General features: G+C 38.8%; 3 protein-coding genes across 5 annotated transcripts in view; 1 reads left to right on the forward strand and 2 right to left on the reverse strand.

The window, feature by feature from the left end:
• Positions 1 to 11,679, reverse strand: part of spock2 (SPARC (osteonectin), cwcv and kazal like domains proteoglycan 2) — a 22,720-nt gene extending 11,041 nt beyond the window's left edge. Inside the window, exons 1-2 of one of the 2 annotated variants that reach the window (XM_068327564.1) lie at positions 11,408 to 11,679; positions 1,244 to 1,289 (exon numbers count right to left, since the gene is read on the reverse strand). In XM_068327564.1, coding sequence (XP_068183665.1) covers positions 1,244 to 1,289; positions 11,408 to 11,599 — 238 coding nt within the window. In that variant the 5' untranslated portion in view covers positions 11,600 to 11,679. The remainder of the gene's footprint in view (positions 1 to 1,243; positions 1,290 to 11,407) is intronic. The other variant, XM_068327563.1, reaches the window with a different exon arrangement.
• Positions 11,680 to 18,724: 7,045 nt separating this feature from the next.
• On the forward strand, positions 18,725 to 19,712 carry LOC137604087 (DNA damage-inducible transcript 4 protein-like). Its single transcript, XM_068328020.1, has 2 exons — positions 18,725 to 18,896; positions 19,043 to 19,712. The coding sequence occupies exons 1-2, from the start codon at positions 18,725 to 18,727 to the stop codon at positions 19,552 to 19,554; spliced, it is 684 nt and encodes a 227-aa protein (XP_068184121.1). The 3' UTR covers positions 19,555 to 19,712.
• Positions 19,713 to 20,351: 639 nt separating this feature from the next.
• dnajb12a (DnaJ heat shock protein family (Hsp40) member B12a) lies at positions 20,352 to 25,873 on the reverse strand. Of its 2 annotated transcripts, XM_068328176.1 has the most exons (9): positions 25,725 to 25,873; positions 25,212 to 25,386; positions 24,266 to 24,411; positions 24,014 to 24,184; positions 22,630 to 22,709; positions 22,422 to 22,531; positions 22,140 to 22,309; positions 21,631 to 21,773; positions 20,352 to 21,179 (listed from the first exon to the last, which is right to left on the reverse strand). In XM_068328176.1, the coding sequence occupies exons 1-8, from the start codon at positions 25,861 to 25,863 to the stop codon at positions 21,652 to 21,654; spliced, it is 1,113 nt and encodes a 370-aa protein (XP_068184277.1). In that variant the 5' UTR covers positions 25,864 to 25,873; the 3' UTR covers positions 20,352 to 21,179; positions 21,631 to 21,651. The 2 variants fall into 2 exon arrangements, with proteins under 2 accessions (XP_068184277.1, XP_068184279.1); XM_068328178.1 differs by lacking the exon at positions 20,352 to 21,179 and having other exon boundaries at positions 21,756 to 21,893.
• Between the last annotated feature and the right edge of the window lie 3 nt (positions 25,874 to 25,876).

Below are 25,876 nucleotides of genomic sequence, written 5' to 3' on the forward strand. Positions count from 1 at the left end.
TTTGTTACTTCACTAGGATGCTTCTGATTTATCTTTTAGTTGTTCTGCATTTTAGACACATACATTTTAAATTTACATCAAATTAACTGCTAAAGGCAACTCCTCAGGATGCCATATGCTGAGAGCTGAGTGAGTTGGTAGTTGCATTAAGATTAATACTATTTATAAATACAAATTCAATGATAAAGATATCTTTTTCATAATGGCACATTTGAAAATATAAATTCATTCATGCATTTTCTTAACCAATTCTTCTGCTTTTGTGGGTCACGGGGAAAATATAAATGAGGTCCTTCAGATAGATTGAGACGCACAGCTTAGGATGTCAGTGTATTCTGTTTTCTTACATTTGATTTTCAGGACAACTTCCTTTTCTAAAAATTATTTCCCGTGAACAAACAGCTTATTCTTTAGAGATAAACGCAGCACAAAGACATCATTTCACTTTTCCCTTTTGTCATTGTCATCTTATCTCATTTCTCAGAAACAGCCTGCATCTGGAATGAAGGAATGAAGTTGATGACAGATGCTCTGCTCTAAACCACGGCGTTTTAGCTCCCATTCCTGTCGCACTCTCATGTCATGCTTTTACTTCTCGCTGTGACCTTTCAATGGAGATCATAATTAGTCCTTCATGAGGCTCGTGGAAATTGCACTAATAGGCTCTGCCATTCAGCCAACTCCTTTTGAGCTATAACTCAAACAATGGCAGTGGAGGACGTCAGTATTTCGTGACTTCATCCACCGGCATCTCAATTAATCTTGGAGTTGTATATATGTATTATATATGAATACAAACACAATGCAGCAATGAAATAGATGGAAGATAAGGTATTACACGTATCGCCCCATTTTGTGTTCTTGGATCGACTCTGCAGAGAAACTTGTTATATATTTCATATATATATTAAATATATTAAATAGAGCAAATCGATTCAGTTAGATTTGCCAATCAGATTACAATCAGTTAGCTGTAGAGGATAGAAATCAGTTGCTGACATCAAGAGACTCCATCTCTAAGATTAGCCACTGCTGCACAGAGTTGGAGCAGGATAGAGACAAGCAGCATTCAAACATCACATCCTGTGAATTGTCCAATATTCTTTACATATCAATCACTCCACAGGCTGAGCAAAATTACTTCATCTGTCCAAACACTGGCGCATTGATTACTGCACATAAATCGCTCCTAATATCACATCGTTTGACCCATGAGAGAGATTAGATGCTGTGTGACACTTACTGTCATTAGAACCTTGATTTTCATCCCAGGTACGAACATAATCATCCTGTGGAAACATGAACAAGGAAATCATTTATTTTACAGCAGCAGGGAATAAAGAGCATTATAATTCACAATGCAGACCTGAGTGCACAGTATTTCTCAGAGCATCAAATATTAACGCTGTCATCTTCACGGCAAAGGAAAGTGGTATACATTGTCATCATACACTGATTATAATGTGTGCATTAGGCTTGCAGCATGATAATTAGCTCTGGGGGTGACACTGGAGACAGATGGGTATGTATTGCACCTTTATGTCTGTATGGAAATGAGTCCAACAAATCTAATGGTCACATGTGAGCCATATGGCATCAGGAGCGAGCTAGCTTTGAAACGCTCTACCTTTTCCCCCCACATTTAATTTGAACATAATGTGCTAATTAAAACAGATATGAGACAATATGAAGAAAAAAAACACATCATATGGGAGGAGAAGCCAAGATAAGAATGCACTTAAAGATACAAAGGAATGAGTCATGAATAAAACAGAGTGTGTAAAGGCAGTATGAAGAGTGTTTTCATAAGAACTGGAGAAAACTGACCTCTACCTCCTGGTGAAATGAGAGCAGGAGGAGAGAAAAGGACAACATTAGTAAAGAAACATGTCATTTTAGATAGTGTTAGCTTTCAATGACACCATACGAGTCCATCTTTACTTTGAAGCCCTTTCTTTTTTAAATGTACGCTGACAGTATTGACCTTTCATGTCATTATACCCGAAGTCACAGCAATACCTCTGACCGTTGAATTAAACACACATGACTCTATTTTCACAAGATTTAAGGGGCTGCCACAGAAGACAGTAAATATTTCAAGCTTTCTAGACCATATTGGGGTGTCTGAAATCATAAACATGAGTAAGAAGAATATTCAAGTAGACTTAAATCTTTGAAGAGATTTACAATCACCCACCCTCTCCCTCCTTAGCAATGACTTATCACAGTAAACATTTACAGCACTTGAGGTGCGTGCCAAACCGCTCTCTGCAAGGTGATAAATCCTGATGCAACACATAAAATAAGCATTTAGTCACAGAGGTAAATAATTTAGTGTAGTCCACTGCCAAGGACTATACTAGAGTGTTGTAATCCACAATGCTGTGCTCCTGCAGCTCACTTCCACTAAATGGACTTGTGTGTGGATTCTGCATCCACACTCTAGCCGAGAATCATGAATGATCACCGGTTATGTTGTTTAACCATGTTGGCCATGATTGAGTAATGCATTAGCAGGGTAAGACCTCAAAGGCTTCACAACCTGGCCATTAAATCTGACGCTTCCCGTGTCTCCTTTACTGATGCTTCAGCTCGTGCATTATTTAGCAGCCTTTCTGTATTTTGTGTTTCTGCCAGGGCAGATAAGGGAAATGTCCTGCCGCACAGACAGGACTAGAAATCAATGTTTTCATAAAAAGAGGCTGCTAAAAATGTATTTTGGAGAAAAAAAATTCTATGAAAGAGCAAGCATGAGAAGCTAAAGCGTAGTGAACAAGTTTGGCATGCAGCGGAAGAGCTGTATCATTTGACAAATATAATTAACGCAAGTTTTTGATTTCCTCTCGTTTAACAGAACAGGATGTTTATCCTTTGCATCAAAGTTGAAACCGTTTACCTTGTTGCTGAGATCCAACATACTGATTGATTATTATGTGTGTTTTGGGGGGGTCTCACAATCAGATGATGAAGTTCACTGTAAGATTTGACTCAAGGAATGAGGATCTGTTCAGCATTGTGGAAGCAAAGTGTAAAAAACAACTATTGTGGTGTGTTAGGTAAATTGAAACAGATCAAATAATAGAAAATGTGTTTTTATTGGACACTTAGTGATTGACACGTGTTTCTAGGTAACTGCTGTCCCTCTGTTCACGTTGGCTGTCCAGCTGCCTCTTCAGGAACAAAGGGCTCTCAGTAACAGTTCCCATGAGGAGATCTGTGCGGCCTCGTGGAGGTTTACACTTGACCTTTTCTTGCAATTAATGTTAATATCTGGGTCCATAGAGATAAGGCAGAGCAGCTCTCTGTAAAACACCTCCAGGCATAAAACTCAACCAATTCAACCCACACCCATCCACATTGCCAGTTTTAATGTAAGATGAAGTTTTCATGGTTATAATCTTTAAATAAATTAGATTTTTTTTTTCAAAATTAAAAAAATGAAAGCGTCACATATGACGCCAGTTTTTCTGCACGGTGCAGGTTTGATTAAAGCAAAGAAGTTGAATCTGTAGTTTCAGGCCTAAAGGGAGAGATTGTGGTTTGGCAAATAAATGCTTGGTGAGGAAAGTATTTCAGTTTGAGCTTCATTGACAAATTGTGGAACGATTGCAGTAAGAGAGAAATGAGAAACTAATGGTACACCTGTGTGTTCATCTAATGAATGATATGGAAAAAATTTACCAGCAAATGAGGAAACATCCAAATATCTCCTGTGAACACCATTTTCTTTCATTTGTCTGCTACCATGTCTGGATGATGGGCTCGATTCATGACTTTATTTCCACTTTCTTAAACATTGCGAGAATCCCGAGGGCAGATATTTTGATGTCTCGATGATTCAGCCTCAGCGTCATTCTGAGTGCTTCTTTAGTTTCAACTTAAATAATTAATGAAAAGTCTACATCACATCAGTCCTAAATTCAACAAATACCTAACACAAATAAAAACCATACCGCATACTTACAAAGACACTATTAATTCATTGAGGTTTTAGTTTCTATTACTGAAAGGCTTGTGGGTGTAAAACACGGTTATAGATTCAGTTGCATCACAAAATCCAAACGTGATGAGAAAAAGCAACACAATAACAAATTACAACGCTCTGAGATTCGACTGAGATGCTGCACACGGCACGGATCACATTCTCCCACAAACCATTTCACATGAAGACTCACAGCTTTTGTTTAGAGATCGCAAGAGGCAGACCTGAGATGAAGAAAAAAAAAACCCTTAACAATTTGCTCATCCTATATTCTCCATTTCACACACGCTAGAATTCAGGGCATGAGAAGCGGGCGTGCTGACTACTGTTTTTCTGCATGCACACTGGGCTGTGAGCTGAAGCTTAAAGATTTCAGAGCAGAGGTAGAGCATCAAACGTTGAGATCCTGGCCTGCCTCCCTCAGACGCGTCAGGAACAGGCTTGTGCAAGAGACCTGTTAGGACTGGGTAAAAAGGTGGGTAAAGCAAAAGGTGAAGCAGGGTTTAGTACTTCTGGGAAATAGATCAATGCACACAGTAAGGGTGAAGACAAAGCAGTGATGGTCCCGCTAGGAGTTTTAGAATAAATCATGGCTGTCAAAATGTAAAAAAGATCTGTCTTTTTTTTCTTTTTTCCTTCAATATGGAGCTCTTAAGAACTTTCTCTCAGGTGCTATGTGGGCTGCCAAGCCTTACGATTAAACCACTGTCATTCAGATGCTAGAATTAGATATCATCAGTCAAAAAAGAAAACAGCAAAGACAGACACATCAGACTCACTATGCTGTGTGGGTGTGACAACATTTGGTGGATTAATTTTTGATCTATATTTCCATATTCCATGTAGCATCTGCAGCAGCTCTGACACTTCAACCCTGAGGTCTGAAACTATAAACTGCCTTCAGGAGATCCTGACTTACGTGTAATTCTTTCAGACTTGTTACCAATTTGTTCTGGTGAACATCAAATGCAAGCTTCATTATTATTTTTAGATGCTTTCAAAAAAGGTTAATGCTTCTATTTCTTTCAAAAGCTTCCAAATAGAATCATTTCAATTCAATAATAAATTGTTTGACCTTTGTTTCTGTGCTCAGGTATAATCACAATTTAATGAAAGATTAAGTAATTAAATGACAAATAAACAAAAAAGTAAAATGGCAGGAATTTGGATAGTATGTTTTTATTTGCCTGTGTAAATTCATCACAATTTACCTCAGTGAGACATTCAGGCAGAAGACACAAATACAGGTAGTCCTCAACATACAAACACAAAATCAGACCACGGTCAGGTGTATGTCAGCACATTATTACATCCTTCAATACATGTTTATGGCTGCACAAAAAAAGGAAGTACAGCCAAGTGTGTCTGCAAAAGTCTAAGTTACAATGAATAATTCATATATTTCTCCAGCTTCACTTCAAATAGATTTCTATCTTATATACAGTACCTTGTCTGATGAATAGACATTTTACCGGCACTGTACATTTGCTTACTGGCTCATAAATTATAAATCTCTTTCTTATTGAAGGTTGTCAACAACTCATTTACATCTGCAACTCATTTACATCTGCAATGAGTGGTACGGCAAGTAAACCAGTAGAATGTGCATGATACCAAACCATCCCTGCCTCTTTCAAGAAAGGCTCCTACCATAGTTCACGTAAAAAATATAAAAGTTGTAAACGCCTAATTGAAAATTGGAATCAATAATTTAAAGGGTTGAAATATTTTTTTCTATTTCACTCAATACTGGCTGAAAGATAGAAGAATAAACACCAACTGGTTCCACTGCTATTGAGCATTTGGACTTGTATCAGCGATGAACTACAAAACTTCACCTTTTCTGCAATACACACAATATGCACACACAGCAGCCACACAGACAAAGCTATAAAAATCACACTTAGTCCACAAGGTCTCTGTGTACTGATGTACTCGCAATCTATAAATAAAATCAGACCTTGTGCCTTTCAGAGCCCTGCAGGGAATAAGAAACAGTCTGGTACAAACGGAAAAAACCTTCGCAGTTCACTGAAAACACCGCAATCAATGGAAATGCAGACCTGCAACAATAATCAATCAATGACATTACAATAAAAAGAGCTACGCGATGGCTAAAATCAGACAGATAGATAGTTAGATAGTGTGACTCACTGTTCAATCAATAACTGTTATTCTTTCGCCTCTGAATGACAGATTTTCTAGTACTGTAACACACACACTGTTTCAGACATTCGGCGAGCCCCGTTATCTCCCGAGTTAGCTCTGACATTATCGCCGACCAGCTCTTTTCTGTATCTGTATCTGTAAGTTTTCTAAGTGCTCTTTCAATGTCACGCTCAGATACCCATTTACTAAGGCTCTACAACATCCACATTTACACCGGGGCGGCACAGTAGGTAGCACTGCTGCCTCACAGCAAGAAGGTTCTGGGTTCAATTCTCTTGTCTGTAGAGGTTGTATGTTCTTCCCGTGTCTGCGTGGGTTCTCTCTGGGTTCTCTTGCTTCCTCCCACCTCCAAAAAACATACAGCTTAGGTGAGTGGATCGAAGCTCTGAGTGAGAGCCCGAGTAGTTGTTTGTCTTTCATGTGGCGCTGTGAGGAGCTGGTGTCTCCTCTGAGGTGTACCCCACCTTTCACCTGTAGACATCTGAGATAGGCTCCAGCAGATCCATAACCCACAAGGCGGATAAGCAGCAGAAGGCAAGAAGATTGTGATTTGTCTTGTTTATAAGAAAATGAATGAATGGATGGATGTTCAATCGCTTTTATTTTTTCCTTTTCAGATTCATTTCCATTGGTTATAGCACCAACAAAGCTGGCTTACACCGGCTGAGAGACTGAGACACATTTAAGTACTTACGTACAACTGCAAACGCTTCAAAATTTGACATGTATCACTATTATTCACCACTTATGAAATTCTCTCATTCTCTGCTGCACCTGTGTCTTTCAGCTGTGGTTCTTCTACTGCGGTAGTAAGCAGCTGTAACTGTGTAAGCAAGGCATAAAAGCTTGACTTTCTCCTCCAAAACAACCCACCTAGACCCCAGACAGCCAAAAGAACCAGGAGTTCCTCCACACCCTAAAACTCTTCTGGAGACTGTTGGAGGACACATTCCATCTGCACTGCCAAAAGAACTCGGGACGTTTGCAGCTTCATGCAGTCTCTGGAGTTTGATGATGAATGAGTCATGCTGGAGCACGCAAAGCATGACCACATAGACTAATGGATTTCTGATAAGCTGTTATCATAATTCATTTTATTAATGCACCAGTAGCAGTCTATTTGGACCCGAGACAGCTTGGGGTATCTGAGCGGCTGAATGATGGGAAAGACAGACTGAGCACAGGGCAAACGGAGCGAACTGTTCATCCAGATAGCTTTTAATGGAGTCTTTGGCCCCAGAGTTACAGATGATATTATCCAGTATTATGTTTTGTACAGTGAAAGGATAAAAAGGATCTCTGACGGGTGGACCCGCAAACACAAGGAGTTATAATTATGCTGGACTGCAGCCAGTTTAAGAGAATCCAGGCAGGCCAAATGCCCATGAGCAAATCTCCCGTCAAACATTCCCACATCTCTCCACGATGCAAGAACATGCCACAAGTCATATAGTGAATGTCTCATTCCTTAGCATTGACAAGGGATCTGATGCTTCTGAGAACATGTATTCTGCTTCTTAAAAAAATTTATTGAATGAACAGCAGGTGTAATAATGATTGGTACGGGGTAATCCAGTGCTGTTCCACTGTTTAGGTAAGCACATACTAATCCAGCTGGTGTTAGCTCCAGTGTAACCTGTGACCCTCAAACGGCGATGGTAATTGTCTCATCTTTAAGATAAGTTAAAGAATTTTAAAATAAGGAGACAGAAATTTTCAGCAGAAATCTAATTATTTATTTATTACCTACTAGGGTTTCTGGTTGGTGTCAACAGTAAACAACTTATGTCCAGGTAAACACTGCAATGTCCTGCTCATCAGTCATTTTATAGGCTCCTGTCTGAAGTCATCACCAAGAGCAAAACATCAGACCAATTTCATGGCTTGGTAACTCCACGTACACTATTGTTTTTACAAATGGAGTTAAGAAAAAAGATTAATTTACTATGTTTACCTTAGTAGGCAACACAACTGCAATTACTGAGCAAAAAAGGTGTTTAATTTTATATTGGAATAAAAACAGACTGCAGGTACACAACCAAAGTGGGTGTCTGTCCCTAAAATTGTCTTTAATGAGCGTGTGACAGACAATAAGATGCATTTTTATTATTATAATTACTTCTTTCTATGGCATGTAATTCATTTATTAATGCATTATAAAGTTGTTCAATCCAATTCCATCTTGACCTCGGAATGGACTACAAAAAGATCATTAACAAAATTGGACTCACTTCAAGAACCGATAAAGACGTGTGCAAACACAGACATCTATTGGACTGAATGGACGATTCAAAACAACCAAAATAAAATAATTTAAATGTGATATGTAATGTATGAATTTGGTTGATAATGTGTTGTAACGACAGAGATGTTGTTGATTCTGGGGACGGGAATTTCACAAGCCAATGCCTCTACCCGCCAACCCTTTTTTTTCTTTTTGGATGTTGGTGTTGATGTTCAAACACTGATGAAAGTGAAGTCTGCTGTAATAACATGTCTGGAAAGAAAAAAAATAAACTGAATAAATAAAATAAAATAAAATAAAATAAAATAAAATAAAATAAAATAAAATAAAATAAAATAAAATAGATAGATAAATAAATAAATAATTGCTGAGAACTCTTCTTGGTCACCCTCTTAAGTAATCAATCCCTTCTGTTACTATTTAAATTTGAAATAAAAGTTACTGTAGACTACAAGAATTAGTCACTCAAAAAGCAGGACTATCAGCCTCTGTATAAAAATAACATCCCTGAATTCTGATATCTTCCGTCCCTGTTCCAATCTCTGTATTTTACCAGGATTTGGTGCATTAATGGAATGAAACGCTGAGTGCACCTGTCAGATTAAAGGACTGAAGGACCCCATTCTATTATTTGTTGACTGTAATTGTTACATCTAATCTTCTTGTCTTCCTGTAAAACAAATTGAATTGTTGCACGGGGCTACTTTTATGGGCAGTAAAAGAGCCTCTTATTCTAATGTTGCTTTTAAATGTTAAAATACAATAATATAGCTAATATTTTCAGTGTACGTTGTTTAATTTATATTTTGTGTGTGTTTGTGTGCATCTCTGGGAGAAAGAAAAAAAATCTCATCTCTCATGTGGTGCATCTTTGATCATGGCTTTTCTGCGTTGTTAATATTCTGCTGTCAGGGGTGCAGCATCAATTTGTGTAATCTGAATACCTAAAACTGAATCACTGGTAGTTCTAACCTGGACCCCGAAACAGGACTACAGATGGGGGATAAAAAACACAAAACCCTCATCTCAACACAGTAACATGAAGACTGCTGTTGCTACGGCAGCGAGCGTGAATGAAAGTGGTTTCCACGGCCGAATCCCCAGAGAGATTGGTGGTTGGTCCCTGTGATGTTCCTCCTGTCATCATCACCAGAAACATCAACGCCGCTCCTGGCCCTCAGCGCAAACGTAAAGCCATGTAACAGCCGGAACACAACGAAGCTCAGGCCCTTGCGTAAGTGTACACATACAGGATACTACACATGAAGACCAGCACCTCTGGGAATAATGATCATGAGAGAGATGGGCTGTTTCTGTTGCACAACAGCTTTGATGATGAAATAAAGAAAAAAGAGAACGCAGAGGCAGTCACATATTCATATTGGATACGAGCCAACATAGGGGTAACCCCTTAAGCAATCTGAAGAAGATGATTCCACTTTCCCCTCACACTTTGAAGATACTCCACAGATCCAGCACGTATTTGTCTTTTATTCACTCTTGAAAAGGACTGAACATAACGTGCTGAATTCCGAAAGAAGCTGCCGCTCTCACACACATTTGGAATCACTGATGTGTAAATATAGAGCAGCATCCAGTGACTTAGAATCCAACGGTAATTCTGACTTAATCTTTTCGTGCCCACAAATTCATTACTTGCCTATAGTACAGTCCCAGAGGATATTCTCTTTAACCAAGTCAAAGTAATCCTTTTCCATGAGTGGTGGCTGCCAGTGTTAACATTAATGATGCCCATGATCCATAAATTAAAGATCTGTGTATCAAAAATGACACCTCATCCTAATATGTTGGATGGTTATTGTTTCTAAGATGTAGCATTATTCTCAGGTCAATACTCAAGCTAAAGCCGAATGCTCACATTTCAAATCCAATTACGGTACCAATCAAATGTAGTGACCACCCTGGATCAATTAAAAACCATTTAAGCGGAGTTATAAGGAACATAATCCTGTTGCACTATTGTCCAAATCCTGTTGGGATCAACTGCTGATAGCCTCAAAGAGCTGGAGGCAAAACAATATCCTTACATTTACAGACACAGCAATATATCAATGTACATCCCCTGCAGGCGTTAATCAATCCCTGCAGTCCGTTCAGTCTGTTCAGGAGGTGAATGTGTACATCAATCAATCCCCTCTGCTCTAATTGCTTAATTCTCTTATTTGTGACATCTCCTGGGACATGTGTGGAGACACATTTGAGGTAACCCATATTCAAGGCGCTTTGATGAAAAGGCTCTACATTGCTCATGCTGTGTAAATGAGAGTGAATCATTCATGGCTTCTAATTAACCAGTAGGAAGCTAAAACTAGGAAGAGTAGTGGAGTGTATGTGGAGTGTGTTCCTGACCTCAAGGAATATTTCATCCTTGACTTGGAATACTACTGTAGGGATTTAATGAGGAAGTTTAAAAAGCATTCAATCACTGCTGGAATTATCCCGAACTGCTGGACTTATTCAATATAGAGAACATTTTGTGTGTGCTGCTTTGTAATCCTTGTTTGATTGTGTGTGTGTGTGTGTGTGTGTGTGTGTGTGTGTGTGTGTGTGTGTGTGTGTGTGTGTGTGTGTGTGTGTGTGTGTGTGGTGTGTGTGTGCGTGCGTGCGTGCGTGTGTGTGTGTGTGTGTGTGTGTAGGGGGGTGGGGGGTCCAACACTGAAAACAAGTTGTGTGTGGTGTGTATTTAGAAAACAAGAAAAACAAATTAGAGATTTAAAAAAAAAATTTCAAGAAAAAAATAAAATAAAATAAAAAACCCACTGACAACAAGTTGTGTGTGGTGTGTATTTAGAAAAAAAATCTAGAAAAAAAATGTTTTTCAAGAAAAAAAATAAAACAAACAAACAAACAAACAAAGCACTGACAACAAGTTGTGTTAGTTGTGTGTTTTCAGCCTACCAAAGTGTGTGTTAACAATTGCAGCCCTCTCTAAATGGCCCTGCGCATCTACCGCATTACGGCGCGCCTCCGGATCAACGCGGCGGACTCACGTCTCTGAAGCGGTTCCAGTGCTTGATCTTGCGGCTGTACTGTGAAATGGTGGACAGCCACTGCTCGTCCTCCATGAAATTCCCAGCTTTTTCCACCTCCTTGGCGCTTTTCACGTCGGACTGGAGCGTGGATCCCGAGAACGTCACCAGAAGAGGGACGAGAAGGCGCACGATTTCCGTGATTTCCACCATGGCAGCGGACAAAAAACACGTCGCACACACACACACACACACACACCGGCTGTCGGCCGTCCTCTGGTGGGAGGGGGAGGATGCTGAGGCTGGACTGGAACCACCAGCAGATGAGCCTGGAGGATGCTCCTTCTGCTGCTGCTGCTGCTGCTGCGTGTGTGTGTGTGTGTGTGTGTGTGTGTGTGTGTGTGTGTATACGTCACAGTATTTGCATTTTAGTTGGAAGTTGGTGTTTACATGCTGAGCCTTGAGCTGTCACGTGACGCCCCCCCCCCATCCCCCAAACACACACTGTGTTTATTTAATTGATGCAACATGAGAAATAAAAAAAAACAAAAACAGATAAGCATGACATGATGAATTAGTGATGGTTTGATAACTCAAAATCTAGAAATACTTGTGTTTTCTTTTCTTTTCTTTTTTTTTGTTGCAGTTTCTCGTGTTAGAATGTTTTCCCCACATAATGAACTTCTATACCTCCACAGTTCGGAGATATGACCATTTTATTCGTATATTGCATTTCATACATGTCCAGTGCACACTGAAATACGGCTATAATAAATGTGAAAACCCCATAAATTAATGGCGCAAGAGATACAAAATTTAATATTAGTGCAAGCGATGGTGGGATATAGTTCAGTAAATAAAGGCAAAGCTCTCACACTAAACCAGCTAAAGACGTCCAAACTTGCATTTTTGAATTTTGAGTTGGATAATAAGAAACTATGGCTTCATTGTGTTTTTTTGTCGACTATAGCGACAACCTGACGTTCCAGATTCGTATAACACAATAATAAAAATAATCACACAGATGTGACATTCCTGCCATCCTTTAGGAAAAGTGACAGCTATCAGCAAACTGAATCACTCATCTCTGATACAGTCTGAACATGTGCTTAGTTTTAACTGCAAAGACATTATTGGTTCCTGCATTGGTACCTTTCTCAATGTACACACAATGTACACAATGTCAGGTCAGTGTCGCGGGTGTCTGGCCTCCAAACTACTTGGCTCCATCAAGGGTAGGAGAGTTCCTTATAAAGCCATATAAGGACGTCTTTGCATGAGAGCTTCTTCATCCTGGATTTCTTTTTTCTACCACCATCAACAGCATCTTTTTCAAGATTTAGAAGGTGGAAGATATTTACAACCTGTGTAGTTTAATTTTCTCCATGATAGGAGCAGTTATATGTGGGAAGCAGTGTCTACATTTTTAAAAACCTGGAAACACTTTGACAATTCCTGACTGTCACATCTAAGAAGATGAGTGATGAACTTTTCACTGGGATGCCTCAAAGGGTAGGATCACTATCGATTAAGGTACAAGATATTGAGAAGTCATGAATCTGGATTAGTTGGGTGTTGATCTCACTTCTGCTAAGTTTATACAGCCCACAGATAATGACAGTCACTTCTGATACATCCACCAGGTAGAAAAGCATTTGCATCGTGCTACGCTGTGCATTATCTGACCGTATCCACCGTGCTTGGTGCACCGCTGCATGCTGCAGTCTCAGTCGGTCCATGGAGAGGTACGTTGAATGACAGCTTATAATTGAAGTGCTGCATGAACTGAGGCCATCTTCATTTAATCCTGACAAGATTGCAGGTGTTTGTCTGTTAATAAAGTTGGGCTCGAAGAAGGGTGTCATCCATTCTCTCAGCGGAACACAATCACGTTCATGAGAAAGATAAAGAGAGAGGAAGTTGATAAAATATGACACAAAGGACACTGGGATGTGATAAATGTCTGCCAACAATAAAGCACGTCTTGTCCTACATAAAGTGTATGTTGCATGTAAGGTAGGTGTTTTCAGGCAGGTATCTGGTGAAAACCATGGGGTTGAGGCATAGTCAGGACCATGGACCCATAGATTGATATGATGTGTCAGTCAGGTGCCCAGAGACAAGAGATTAGAACATGGAAGACCAACAACGTTCATCTAGTCAGTTAAAGACAAAATAAGTAATCCTAGAGTCAGACAGCCAAGGGGGGTTTCAGACAGTCTCTTTAAAATGACTGGGGAAAATTGTCCCATGTCAGTCATGCTAGTGAGGCCCCGGTTCCAGATCTGTTGCATTGTGAAGCAAAGAGTGGGAATCTAACTACGACGCTTCCAATAGCTGCAGGGCAGATACATGCACAGATCAAGTTATATTCCTCAACAATACATGAAAGATAATGCCAGGTAACCATGGAATCTGAACTACAGATGCATTGCTGAGATTTCATGGGTTTATTATTACACTTTAATTTGCTTAATCTGTACATTGTTAAAGTTCACAGACAACATCACATCATATAAATGATATATAGTGGTAAATAAATATGGTTTTTCTGAATGTGTATTTGCCATGATTGCAATCTGCCTTTAGGGAGGGTAATATCTATACTGCAATGTCTGGTGAAATCTAGTCAAGTACTTGTCCCCTCATGATTGTTCGAAATAAATTCTTTGAACCCTGACCTTTCATTTTCAGATTAAAAAAATTGTTCAGTACTTTGAAGTGGGATGTAATTACAGACAGAAAATTTTCCTCAAAACAGGACTTTTTTATTTTAATTGTGCTGGAGCATCAAGCCATTTAGAAATGGCCTCACATCTTCTTTCTCTACTACACAACTTTTTAGGAATCAGAACCAATCCTTTTGTGAAATGTTTGATGGAATTTTTGTGTCACGAACACAAGATAAAGAAACCTGTCTCATGTTTTGTATTTCAGTGTCACACATTCTTAACTGTATTCAATAAAACAAAGAGGAGTTTGACAAAATATGATGAAAAGAGACCACCGTATATTTTTAGACAGATATTTTGTAATTAGTAGTTGTCTTTGCTGAGCAGCAGCAGAAAAATAAATGTTCCCAGTGGAATCCACACACTGGTGGTGGTGGCGGCTGATGCCTCGACCTAGGCTCAAGAGGCTGAATGAATAACAGAGCAAATTATTACTGGCCACAGGAAATGCTCCAACCAAACACCAACAAAATGATCTTTTTTAAGGGTAGAGTCTTTACCATTATTCAAACAATTATGTCAAAGTCAATCAAAATCCAATGAGCAGAAAATTTTCCAAATTACACACGTAAAACTAAAAGTCTGGAAGATACAGTGAGGAAAACTTTATTCTGTCGCCCCAAAAATAAGTGAATTATCAGTATAAAGTATCTTTGTGATAAAAAATAGTAATCACAATAGCCAACAAATGTTAATTATTACAAAACCAAATAGGAAGAAAGACATTGGCAACATCGTTAAATAATGTACAATGTTCTAAAATGAGAGGTAGCATCATTCAGGGATGAGTCACAGAAGAAAAATTACTTATAAATAATGATAGGATCTCTCTCTGTTGGATGTAGAGGCCACAGCTCCATACATATGCACCGACTTTCTTACTCCTGTACCTATCAATTACAAATATAGCTTCTGAGTGTAATGACATTTAATCGATCACAATAACAGTGCTCTTTCACAGGGATGACAAATACAAACTGGAAACTACAAATACTTCAGATACTTTTATGTTGATTTGATGGACAGTAAAGGGAAATAAATTAGCATTCAGTCCTCGTGTACTGCAGGTGACAGCACAAATTTAAAAAATGAAAGAAGATTTGAATTGCGGTTTCAAGTGTGATATGTGTGTTGAGTTCATGTAAAACGGGAAGATAAAAAAATCAGAAAAGCTGCAGACATCGTCAAAACAACATATAATAAATCCTGTTAACGCATTACTGAACATTGATTATCAAATAACAAAATGTGCTGTACTGGGCCATTTTTCTGCTATATTTACCCTTGCTTTTTTGTGTCCAGTTGATTGAGATAATTTTTTTAGGTGTTGATGAAAACTTCAAAAATGCTGCTCTTTCCCGTTTCATGCTACCAGTTGACTTAAATACTCTGAAAGTTTAGTCAATGTAATTGTCTCTCGTGTGCAATAGATTAAAGTTTTTGTTAAACCATTGTTGAAGTTAAGTTCGTACAACAAAACTCATTTCGTGATTGAGTGTAACGTTTTCCTTTGCTGCCTATTAATTGAGTTCCAGTAACTTCCAAAGAATGTTTGAATGTTCAAACAGCCTATGTTGTTGGTTCATTAACTCTTAATGCTTTGTTTAAATAAACAGTGTGTTGCAGCCAAACATCAGGTCATTATCATAAATCGGGACCTAAATGGATGTTCTTATTGTTATGCAGGAGCAAATAGTCCTGCACAGAGATAAAGTTTCAGAACCAAACAGGGCTCTGATGAAAGAGGAGTGAGATGCTACATGTTGATATTTGAATTGGAATAATTTTCATATCATGAGCAATGATAAAAACACAGTGAAAGTAAGATTGTTACTGCTGAACTTCAAGAAATCATTCCAACTGTCTCAGTGGGACAGGTTCTGATCATAACAGCATGCAGTTGCTATAGCTACAGCCTGACAAACACAATCTGGGGACCCGTTATGCCCCTCCAGAGTTAATTAACAACATAAACACATTCAAAGAATATTTGAGTTAACATCTATTGAACAATATTGTGTTCTCCATTAGACACAAATGACTTATGCGTTAATTTTACATTACCAAAGGCACTTCATTTCCACATATTTATTTTTTATTGAAATGATTTCTATAATATTTTGCAGTGTATCTTAAGGTTATATATCTGATCTCCCATCCATTTGCATGGTGCACAGACACGACGAGTGGGAAAACAACAATTACAAGGCAGTCAGAGACTGAACATCCCGCGACTTACCCTAACCTACTTTCAGGGTAGGTCAGGGTACCCTGAAATCAGTGGTGGTGCATAGCTTTGGCCTTTCAGGGTAGGTCAAAGCTATTCACTAGCTTTGATCTACCATCAATCAAAGCTAGTGCATAGGTAGATCAAGGCACTCGCTTTGATCTATGGTCTTACTCATACTAGCCTTCTCCCTCGTCTTTCTATCTTATCCAGTCCCTGAGTATACAAAAGTTAAAATTTGACCTTGACCTAGTTTTCTCAAGGTCAAGATCTCATTTTCATCCCCTTTGCTGCCCGAGTAATGTGCTTTTTGTTTCATCTTTCTCTCTGCAACAGTTGCACAGAGATTTGGTGGACATACGAACGAACGAACGAACGAACGAACGAACGAACGAACGAACACAGAAACACTGACAATTACAACAATACATCACCGCTTTGAAGCGGGATGTAACAACTGAACAGAGACCATGATTAGTGCAGAACAATAACTGAGAGTGCACTGCCCTCATCTGCCTGTAGAATGAATTACACTATACAAAAGACACGGTTCATATCCTGTTCAACACATGAAGTGACAAAGAAAACACACACACACGCACGCACGCACGCACGCACGCACACGCACAGTATGTTCAGTTTATACAACATTTATGAAAATATTTAAATATATATATATTCCACATTTATATGGCGTATGATCAAGTACCGATAGGCAGACTCGGTATCCTTTTTTAAAATCCCTCATCAAAGCTCACTTTATAGCTTTTTCTATAACAATGTGTTTGATTCAGATTTTTCTATAAGATTATTAATTATTTTTCGGTGGTTTAGATTTTTGGATCAACTTATTTTAATCATGCCACACTGCTTGTAAGTTGGTTTTTAAATGATGAAAAATGGATGAAGTTCATTTAGTAATTCCTGTTGAAATTATTTTTTCAAAAGATGATCAAATAAATTATTTTCCTTTTTTCCTAGAAAAAAATAAAAGATAAAATTCAGTTGTTCTGGGACTGAACACCATGTGCAGCTAGTGTGTGTGTTTTTATATTACCTGCATTTGACTAGTGCCTTATTAAATTTGCAGATCTCACAACAGGAGCCTGTACGACGTGCCTTTAAACACAAAGAGGTGATTCAGTTCGAGTAGATCGCTTAATATTATGAAAGACCATCGATTATCTATACATAACAAATAGTGATGTTATCAGTAATCAAAGTATTAGAATGAGCAGAAGAGTAATGATAAGATAATAAACGCAATGTTTTAATATGGAGACAAGGGACTTCATCCCGCAGTAATGACTGCTTTACCTTCATGAAAACCGAAATGATCTGCTACTGCTGGTTCATAGGAATTTCTCAGAAATGGCTGAAAATCATACGTATGGACCCTTTAACATTCTATTAGGAATGCTGGAACCTTGTCTTGACGTTACCCTTGACCTGCGTATTATTATTATCTTCCAGAGACCTTCAGCTCATTTGCACCATGCCTTAACTTAACCGCTCACATCTGCGCGTCTCTATTTCATGTGCGCATCTTTTAACTTCATTGTAATGATATAGTTATTGTTAGTAATGACTGAAAACATTCCACACAACACGCACATGCATTGTCTTATCATCCTGAAGCTGGGCATTTAGATTTTATTTTTTTTTTTTACAAATACCTGAAAACAAAACGTTACTGCAAAAAAAAAAAACAAAAAACAAAAAACAAAACAAAAACCCACGCAGAGACAAAGAGCCGAAGAATAAAGCGCCTTTTTGATTCCGAGTTTGATAGCTATATCAATAAATTTGCTTTCTACTTTCTAATAGAATTATTACACTAAAAATACTCCCTATAGAATGCATTGGTTAAAATACTCCAGAATGTCAGTCAGCGCTCGGCTTTCCCTTTGTGACAGGAGACGAGGTGTACGTGCGTGACGTGACGGGCTGAGCCCACATGAAACATGTCCTGAACGCTTTTTTTTTTACACTTTTTTATCCTAAAACAGGATATTTTTATTGTTTAATAGCATCACAGCATCGACCTCATTTGGTTTCACCGTTTAGGGTTTGACTGCTAGTTTTTCCAAAATGTTTTTTTTAAAAATCTATGTTTATACCAAAGGTTGAGGGTCAACCCCCAGCGGGGTCAGAAGGTGCTTCTTCCAAGGGGACCAAAAATGTTACCAGACAGGCTCGAGCTGCGAACGTGAGCTCAAACCTCATTGGTTGAGGAGTACCGTAGGCGGGGCAATGGGCATAGGGTATATATGGCTTTGTTCTATTGTTGCAGGATGTGTTTTCCTGCTGGAGGGACCTCCTGTGTGAAGATACCATATAGCACTTTTGAAGTAACTGGGTCTTTTTCTTCTTGCAAACATGTCTTCGTCTTGCACCAGCTCTGTGGGCAGCAGCTTCTGTCTGTCTCCAGCAGAGGACGGGTCCTCCAAGAGGCTGTCCTGGGGCAGCTTGATGCAGAGACTGACTGAGCTGAAGGGGATCAATCAGAGGGTCCCGGCAGAACATCATCAGTGCAGCTTCAGTGAAATGGGTAGGTGCTACCTGTGATTTTTTTTTATCGTATTTTTTCAACAATGTAAAAGATTACTACCTGACAAAACACAAACAGGTAAAAAATGAAAGGCAGATGGGTTTACTGAAAGTGATTCTAAAGGCCTCAACCTGTGTTCTTTTCAGGATCTGTGGCAGACATGACCCTTTCAGAGTCTGACTGCAGTTGCTTCTTCCCTCTGGAGGAGACCTTGGCTGCAGAGGTTACAGAAATTATAGCACTAAGTCTAATTGATGCCTCAGACATTCTTGGCTGTTCTAAAGTTATCTTACCAGACTGCCTCCTACAAAATATCAGCCAGGAGCTGCTACACCTTGCTCTCAGTGAACCTTGTGGTCTCAGAGGAGCACTCATTGACCTCTGCGTTGACATAGGGGAGCAAGGCTCCCTGTCTACTGTTGATCAAATCGCAGTGGATGATACTGTGGTCCCAACTTTTCAAGTAACTCTTGTGCTGAGACTTGGCTCAATCGGGGTGTGGCCGAAATTTCAGAAGCTCTTTAAGGTTGGCAAAACATATTTGACACCTGTAACAACTGCTACTCAACAAAACCCTCGGAGGCTCAGTCCAAGCTTCAGGGCTATCAAGAGAAAACTATATTGCTCAGGGGAGTTGCTGATTGAGGAATGCTGCTGACCAGCTCTTGCCCCTGATTATGCATGACTGAAATTATAGCTGCTGTGAAAGGTGCCATTATTTTTTTCTTTTTGAACACTTCCACCACAAGATGGTTTGACGGGATGGTTCTGAAATAACATGTTTGCACCTGTACTCTATGTCACAGTTTCAGTGGAACCAACTTATGTCTGAGGGGAGCAACATGTATGAACATGTCTTTCCTACAACTGTTAAGTTTCACCTTTAAAGGAGTGACTTATGGTTAAATGTGGTTTTTTTTACATGTGTTAAGGAAATAAATTATTTTATTAGTTTGTTGTGAGAGTTTTCTTCTAGCTCATGAGCAATTAACAGCTTTAAAAAGAAAACATAGGAATTAAGTATTTGTATCCACAATGGCAGTACAACTCTGGAAATGAAGATGTTGGTCCAGGAAAAGCAACTACAGTATTATACATGGATGAGTACATGAATCCCAACAACGGTTGGTCTACCAACTTTACATCTAGTCCACCTGCACGTTTACATTAATGCTTTTAGAGGAGTTCATTTCATTTCATATCATTACTGAGCTAAAATGTATCTAATATTTTGGTTTCTGATTAAGTACCCTTTTTGGCTATAAGTTTTAGGCAAATATCAGGTATGAGTGTGTGTATGAATGGTTGTCTATGAAAGATCCTGTGATGGGCTGGCAACACGTCCAGGATGTACCCACCTCTAGCCCACAGAGAGCTGGGATAGGCTCCATCATAACGCCCCACCCGTAACTTCAGATATGAAAGGATGAATGAATGAATGCAGGAGTCGACCATTGGACAAATTTATTTCAAAGAATCTTTCATACAATTTGAACATGTTAATTTAATAAATATTGTTTACTTCTCTTTGTGCAATTGATTATCAATATTTTGATCCAACAGGCTACAAGCAACTTCACACAACAATATAGTTAATGACTTGAACTCTAATAAACCCTGAACCGTTCAAACTAAAATGAATATTTACATTAGTAAGAACTATAAAAATGATACACTTTTATGTGAGTGGCTCAGACGTGTGTCTATGACAAGGCCAGGAGGTTCCTCCAAATGTTAAAAAGGGAAACAAAAAGACAAACAGCTTAACCTAGCAGCTTGGTTTATCATTCAAACTACACAGTGCATCCAGGAAGTATTCACAGTGCTTCACTTCTTCCACATGTTGTCATGTTTCAGCATCATTTCAAAATAGAATTCATTTTTACCTCATTGTTCTCCACTTTACAATCCATAATGACAAGAATTGTTTATTTTCACAAATCATAAATATTAGAAAAATTTATTTCATTTTAGAACAAGGCCATAACAAAACAAAATGTAGAAACAGTGCTTGTTGTGAATATTTTCCAGGTTCACTGTATTTCCTCTACCTTGTGAGGTCAATCATTGTGAAGACACTAGAAAATGTCAGCAGTCATCTCAAAGCTTCTCACAGTTCTACAGGAAGTCAATCTGCACAATCCTGCTGAGAGGCTCCCTGGTGAGGTCTGTTGCCCACTGCATGTAAGGCCTTTTTGATTCTCTTGGCTTACTGCAGAAATATGGTCCGATTTGAGCGGGCTCTGACTGATTTCTTCCAATTAGATTCAAGTACCAACGGACCTATGAAAAACAACACAAATCACTGATGGTTATGCATTAATCACTCTGAATATTAAGAAAATACACAACGACAATAATAACAACGACAACAATATCACTGAAAATTATGTAAGCCTGAAACATTTCAAATGTACCAGTCAGGAAGGCCAAAATCTGACTGAATTAGTTTTGTCTCCATGTGATAGAGCATGAGGACTGTTCTTGTTAGAGGCGTGCTTGTAGGAAACCCTGACATCTGAGACAACAACAGCTGACACTTTGATAACAGGTGCCAGTCCTTGCATGCAAGTGCATTAACCAGCATCAGTAAGTTGAGATCAAAATAAAGCTGCTTACACGTCAGGATAGGATCGTCAGACACATCATGCACAAAACTTGAGATATCTCACATATACAGTGGCAATACTCCACTGTTGTGTAGTGTCGTTGTGATGTTTTTATGGTAACCCACCTGTATATGTGCAAGTGGTTCCTAGCCATCCAATATAACCTGAATCTCAGATAGTCTGGAACAGCTGGGGGTGGGCATTCTCTGGGCTTTATCGTACAATGCAGAATCCCCGAAAGATCGAGCACGGTACAGCAAGCCTTCCTCTGAACGCACAAAAGAAATGAACTATATCAGGATGTTGAGTTCCGATCACATACTAAACATACAATCGTTCAAACGCATTGTGATGATTCTCTGGGAGTTCTGGAAGTGAATCTTGTTTCCTTGGAACAAAGAATGAAGAACAAATATAGGAAGGAAAATCAGCTGATATCCACGTGGATGTAGAGCAGAGGATCAACATTATATCAATTAATCAGTCAAAAATTCATCAATAATTGTAATTTGTCAATAATTTCACAAAACATTTGCTATCCTATTATTGATAAAGTAACTGCTGGACCGTTTTATTAAATTAATTGCAATATTAATAAATAGAAAAAAATTGTGCAAGGCTGTTGAGAACATACTGTGCTGCTTCTCTTTCCAACAGTTGTTTCGGAGGTTGGAGATATAATCTTCTTCTACACTTCTCTCAACATTCTTCAGGTTATTTGAATGTTCTTCATTAAAACGGTCTCCCACATAGAAGAGCACCTTCAGGTTTGCTGTATGCCTTTTGTGAATATGTCCAGCTGACCTGGTGCATTGACAGGAGGAAATGGAGAATTGTGAAGAAATAAATGAGAGTAAAACCGATGTTGAGACTTTTACACTCAATAAAAAAGTTCTCTGAAGAACGTAGGACTTACGGGCGGTAGCTAAGGCTGTAGGGAGGCTGGACGACCATCAATTGGCTCAGAGCAGAAACAATGATGAGGATTAAGATGGGCAATAGCTGGACGAACAGAGCCAGACCTCCCTGTTCAAAGGAAAAAAAAACAAACAAACAGCACATGTTACAGAAAGTCAAATGGTATAACATTCAAAGGTAATTGAAGTATTAAAGATAGTTCTTACATCTCTCTGCTGTTCTCGTCTTTCTTGTCTATTTTGATGTGCAAAATGCATTCTTCCATTTCTGTAAACATGTACATTATCTGAAAATGAAGATTTAAAAACAAAAATGAGACAAAATATATTTAAGTGATTATCACATTTCAATTAGAGAACATAGTATGTAGTTATAATAAGAGTTTCCATTGGGTTAACGCTAACTGTAAAATGATTGCCTACTAAAAGCACCTTTCTTCCACTCTGAAATCTATTGATAGCAGAGTTGCGACATTAACTGTGTGACGCAAATGTGAGCCAGAGATTGACTGAGGAGTTTGGAATCTCCTTAGTATGAATATATTTTCCAAGTTGGCTAAATTCTTAGTTGATTTTGACAGACTATGTGTGGTGATGTGGGGCACCACATGTAGCAACTCAGCTTCAGCAAAATTTCAGAGCAATAATCCTTTAGAGTGAAACTTGTGTTAATGGTAAAAAGGTCTATCGCTGTAGACATGTTTTCTATAATGGTGACAATCAGTGTTGCCTAAAAGGCTTACATTGAAGAAATACAAAAACTGCATTCTTGTGTCATCTAGCCCATACATTTTCAATATTATGTTAAATATTAATTATATATTCACTAAGTATTTATATGTTGGTCAAAGGTTTAAAAATTGTTTCACTAAAGTTGCTGATAAAACTGAGTGAAAAGCAGGCAGGATTATGTAGGAATGGAAGAAAAAAAATACAGAACATATTTAGAATTTCTACTACAATCCATTACGAGTGTTGCATACAAAACAACTGGAGTTAAACTTTAGGTGGCTAAATCTGATTAAAACCAGTTGGTTAAGCTCCCTCAGACCACACAACAACAGATAAGAGTCGAGGACAGCCAACTCTGCGATAGTCATAAATAAAACAAAAAACAGGCAATACAGTATTGACACAGAACAACGCAATTAATGGTCAGTTGTTGACTTGTTCTACCAGAGTGTGTATCCAGAATATACCCTCCTGGAAAAAGAATTACAGTACATAGTAAAACAATAATAACTAAGTTGGTTTTATTGATGTTCATATCAGCAGGATAGTTAACTGATTACTGTTTGAAATTCAGGGACTGGATCTGAAAAATTGGTGTACGGTTCTGAAATACTGTTGTGAGATTTCGTACCATTTAGCAGCGAGGTTGCAGATTGTACACATCTAAGTACCGCACACTTTCCCCTTGTAGTATGTGGCAGAATCTATACTGGCTGCTAATTAACTTGCACAAGGATCTTTTTCCCGAATTAGAATTTGTTTTTATCATTTCTAAGTCTCTGTAAAGAAATGTTTTCCACAGACTGACTTGAAAGACTCACAGTTATTGTAAGAAAAAAACATTTTCATCTATACATACTCGATGGGAAACCTGCACCAAAGAACATATTGAAGAGGTCTTCGGGTGAGATGTCAGCTTCAAACTCGCGATGCTGTCTGTGTCTGAATGGGTGCGCCCTTTCTTCTCCATACTGGTCATACTGCCTTCGTTTGTCAGTATTACTCAGCACAGCGTAGGCATTACCAATAGCTGAAAGACACGTACACTTAATGCTTAATACGATGAAATTTCAATGTCTTTTCATGGAAGTGCACTATAAATTACATTTACCTTTAAATGCCTCTGTTGCCCCAGGTGCATGATTTTTATCTGGATGAAATTTCAAAGCCAGCTTTCTGTAGGCCTTTTTAAGGTCTTCTTCAGAGGCTGTCTTTTCTACTCCTAGGATTTGGTAATAATCTTTACAGCTCTTGATCCTAGATGAGGAAAGTCATGAGAACTTAAAAAACAAACAAAGATAAGACACAAGTCTGTCCCTAGAGATAAAAGGATATCAACTATGGCTTGATGAAACTAGACCAACACCCATGAATGTATAAATAAAGCATATGATAATTAAGATGATTACAATGCATGAATCTTAGTTCTAGGAATACTATTCTACATTGGATACACTGTACGTCTAGGCTTGTGACAGTTATATTGTGATAATACTCTATATATATTTATGATACCTTATATCGCTGATAATGATTAAAAATAGTGTTCTTATTGACAATTCACTTTAATATAAAGAATTTTTACAAAGGAAAACATCCAACCATACAGTTTCTTGTTTACAAGAAAGGACTCTAAAGCGAAACCATCTGTTGTGAGGAAACAGCGCCACCCACCGCATTGGCGTCCGAGAGAAAACCTTATGTTCATTCATTCATTCATTTTCATGTACCGCCTCTGTATCCGCTGTAGCGGGTCACAGGGAGCTGGAGCCTGTCCCAGCTGACAGAGGGTGTGAGGCGGGGGACACTCCGGGTACGACGCCAGCGCACCGAGGAGCCACACACAAAGACATACCAACAGGCACACACACACTCACTCCTATTTGGGACCGGCCAATCAACCTGAAACCTTATGTAGAAAATATTATTATTATTAATAACAATAATAATAATAAAAACAACAGACGAACTGCTGCCATCGTGGGTGGAATTTTTTTTGAACACATGACAGATCGCAAACATTATGATGTAAAGAAAGTCTACACATGTGCACTCACTTTCTAACCGCTTCCACCTGCTCAGCAGTGAACGCTTTGGACTCTGTGGCCCCCTGAGCGGAGGCATTAGCATCGTCTCCGTGGCTTCGGTGTCTAAGTGATGGTCCATCTTCATTCACGGGACAGCCATTCTCATCTGGTGGTTTCCCGTTCTGTTCTAAAGACTCCAACAGGCCTGTTTAATGAAAGGGGAGCGATGTTACTCCAATGCGTCCATTGATCCTGTCCCAATTCCATTACAGGACTACATATAGTCCCGTTAGCAAAGAGGCTAAAGATAATAATCAATATAAAATACCAACAAGTAACTATCAATTTACATGAATAAATTACTGAAGTCTCTGAAACAACATGTCAGGTGTGGGGAGGCTTAAAAACTACAAATACCAGCCGCAGCGGACTCACTTTTAGCAGCAGTCAGTAAAATGATAAGACGGTGATGCTAACGTTAGCTGACGGCGGCCCACCAACCGATAAACTACCACCGACCGAACGGATGGTTTCGCTACCTACTTCTGGCCTTCTCTGTCGGAAACAGTCGCTGTGCCTTCTCCAGGAACTTTCTGGCTTTGTCCTGCTGGTTGTTCTTGATGGCATTATGCGCTATTTTAATACACCGCTCCGCTTCGTCCTTGTTTGAGTCCATGGCCATAAAGCGGAAATGT

The sequence above is a fragment of the Antennarius striatus genome, chromosome 11 (assembly GCF_040054535.1).
Source record: "Antennarius striatus isolate MH-2024 chromosome 11, ASM4005453v1, whole genome shotgun sequence".
NCBI lineage: Eukaryota > Metazoa > Chordata > Actinopteri > Lophiiformes > Antennariidae > Antennarius > Antennarius striatus.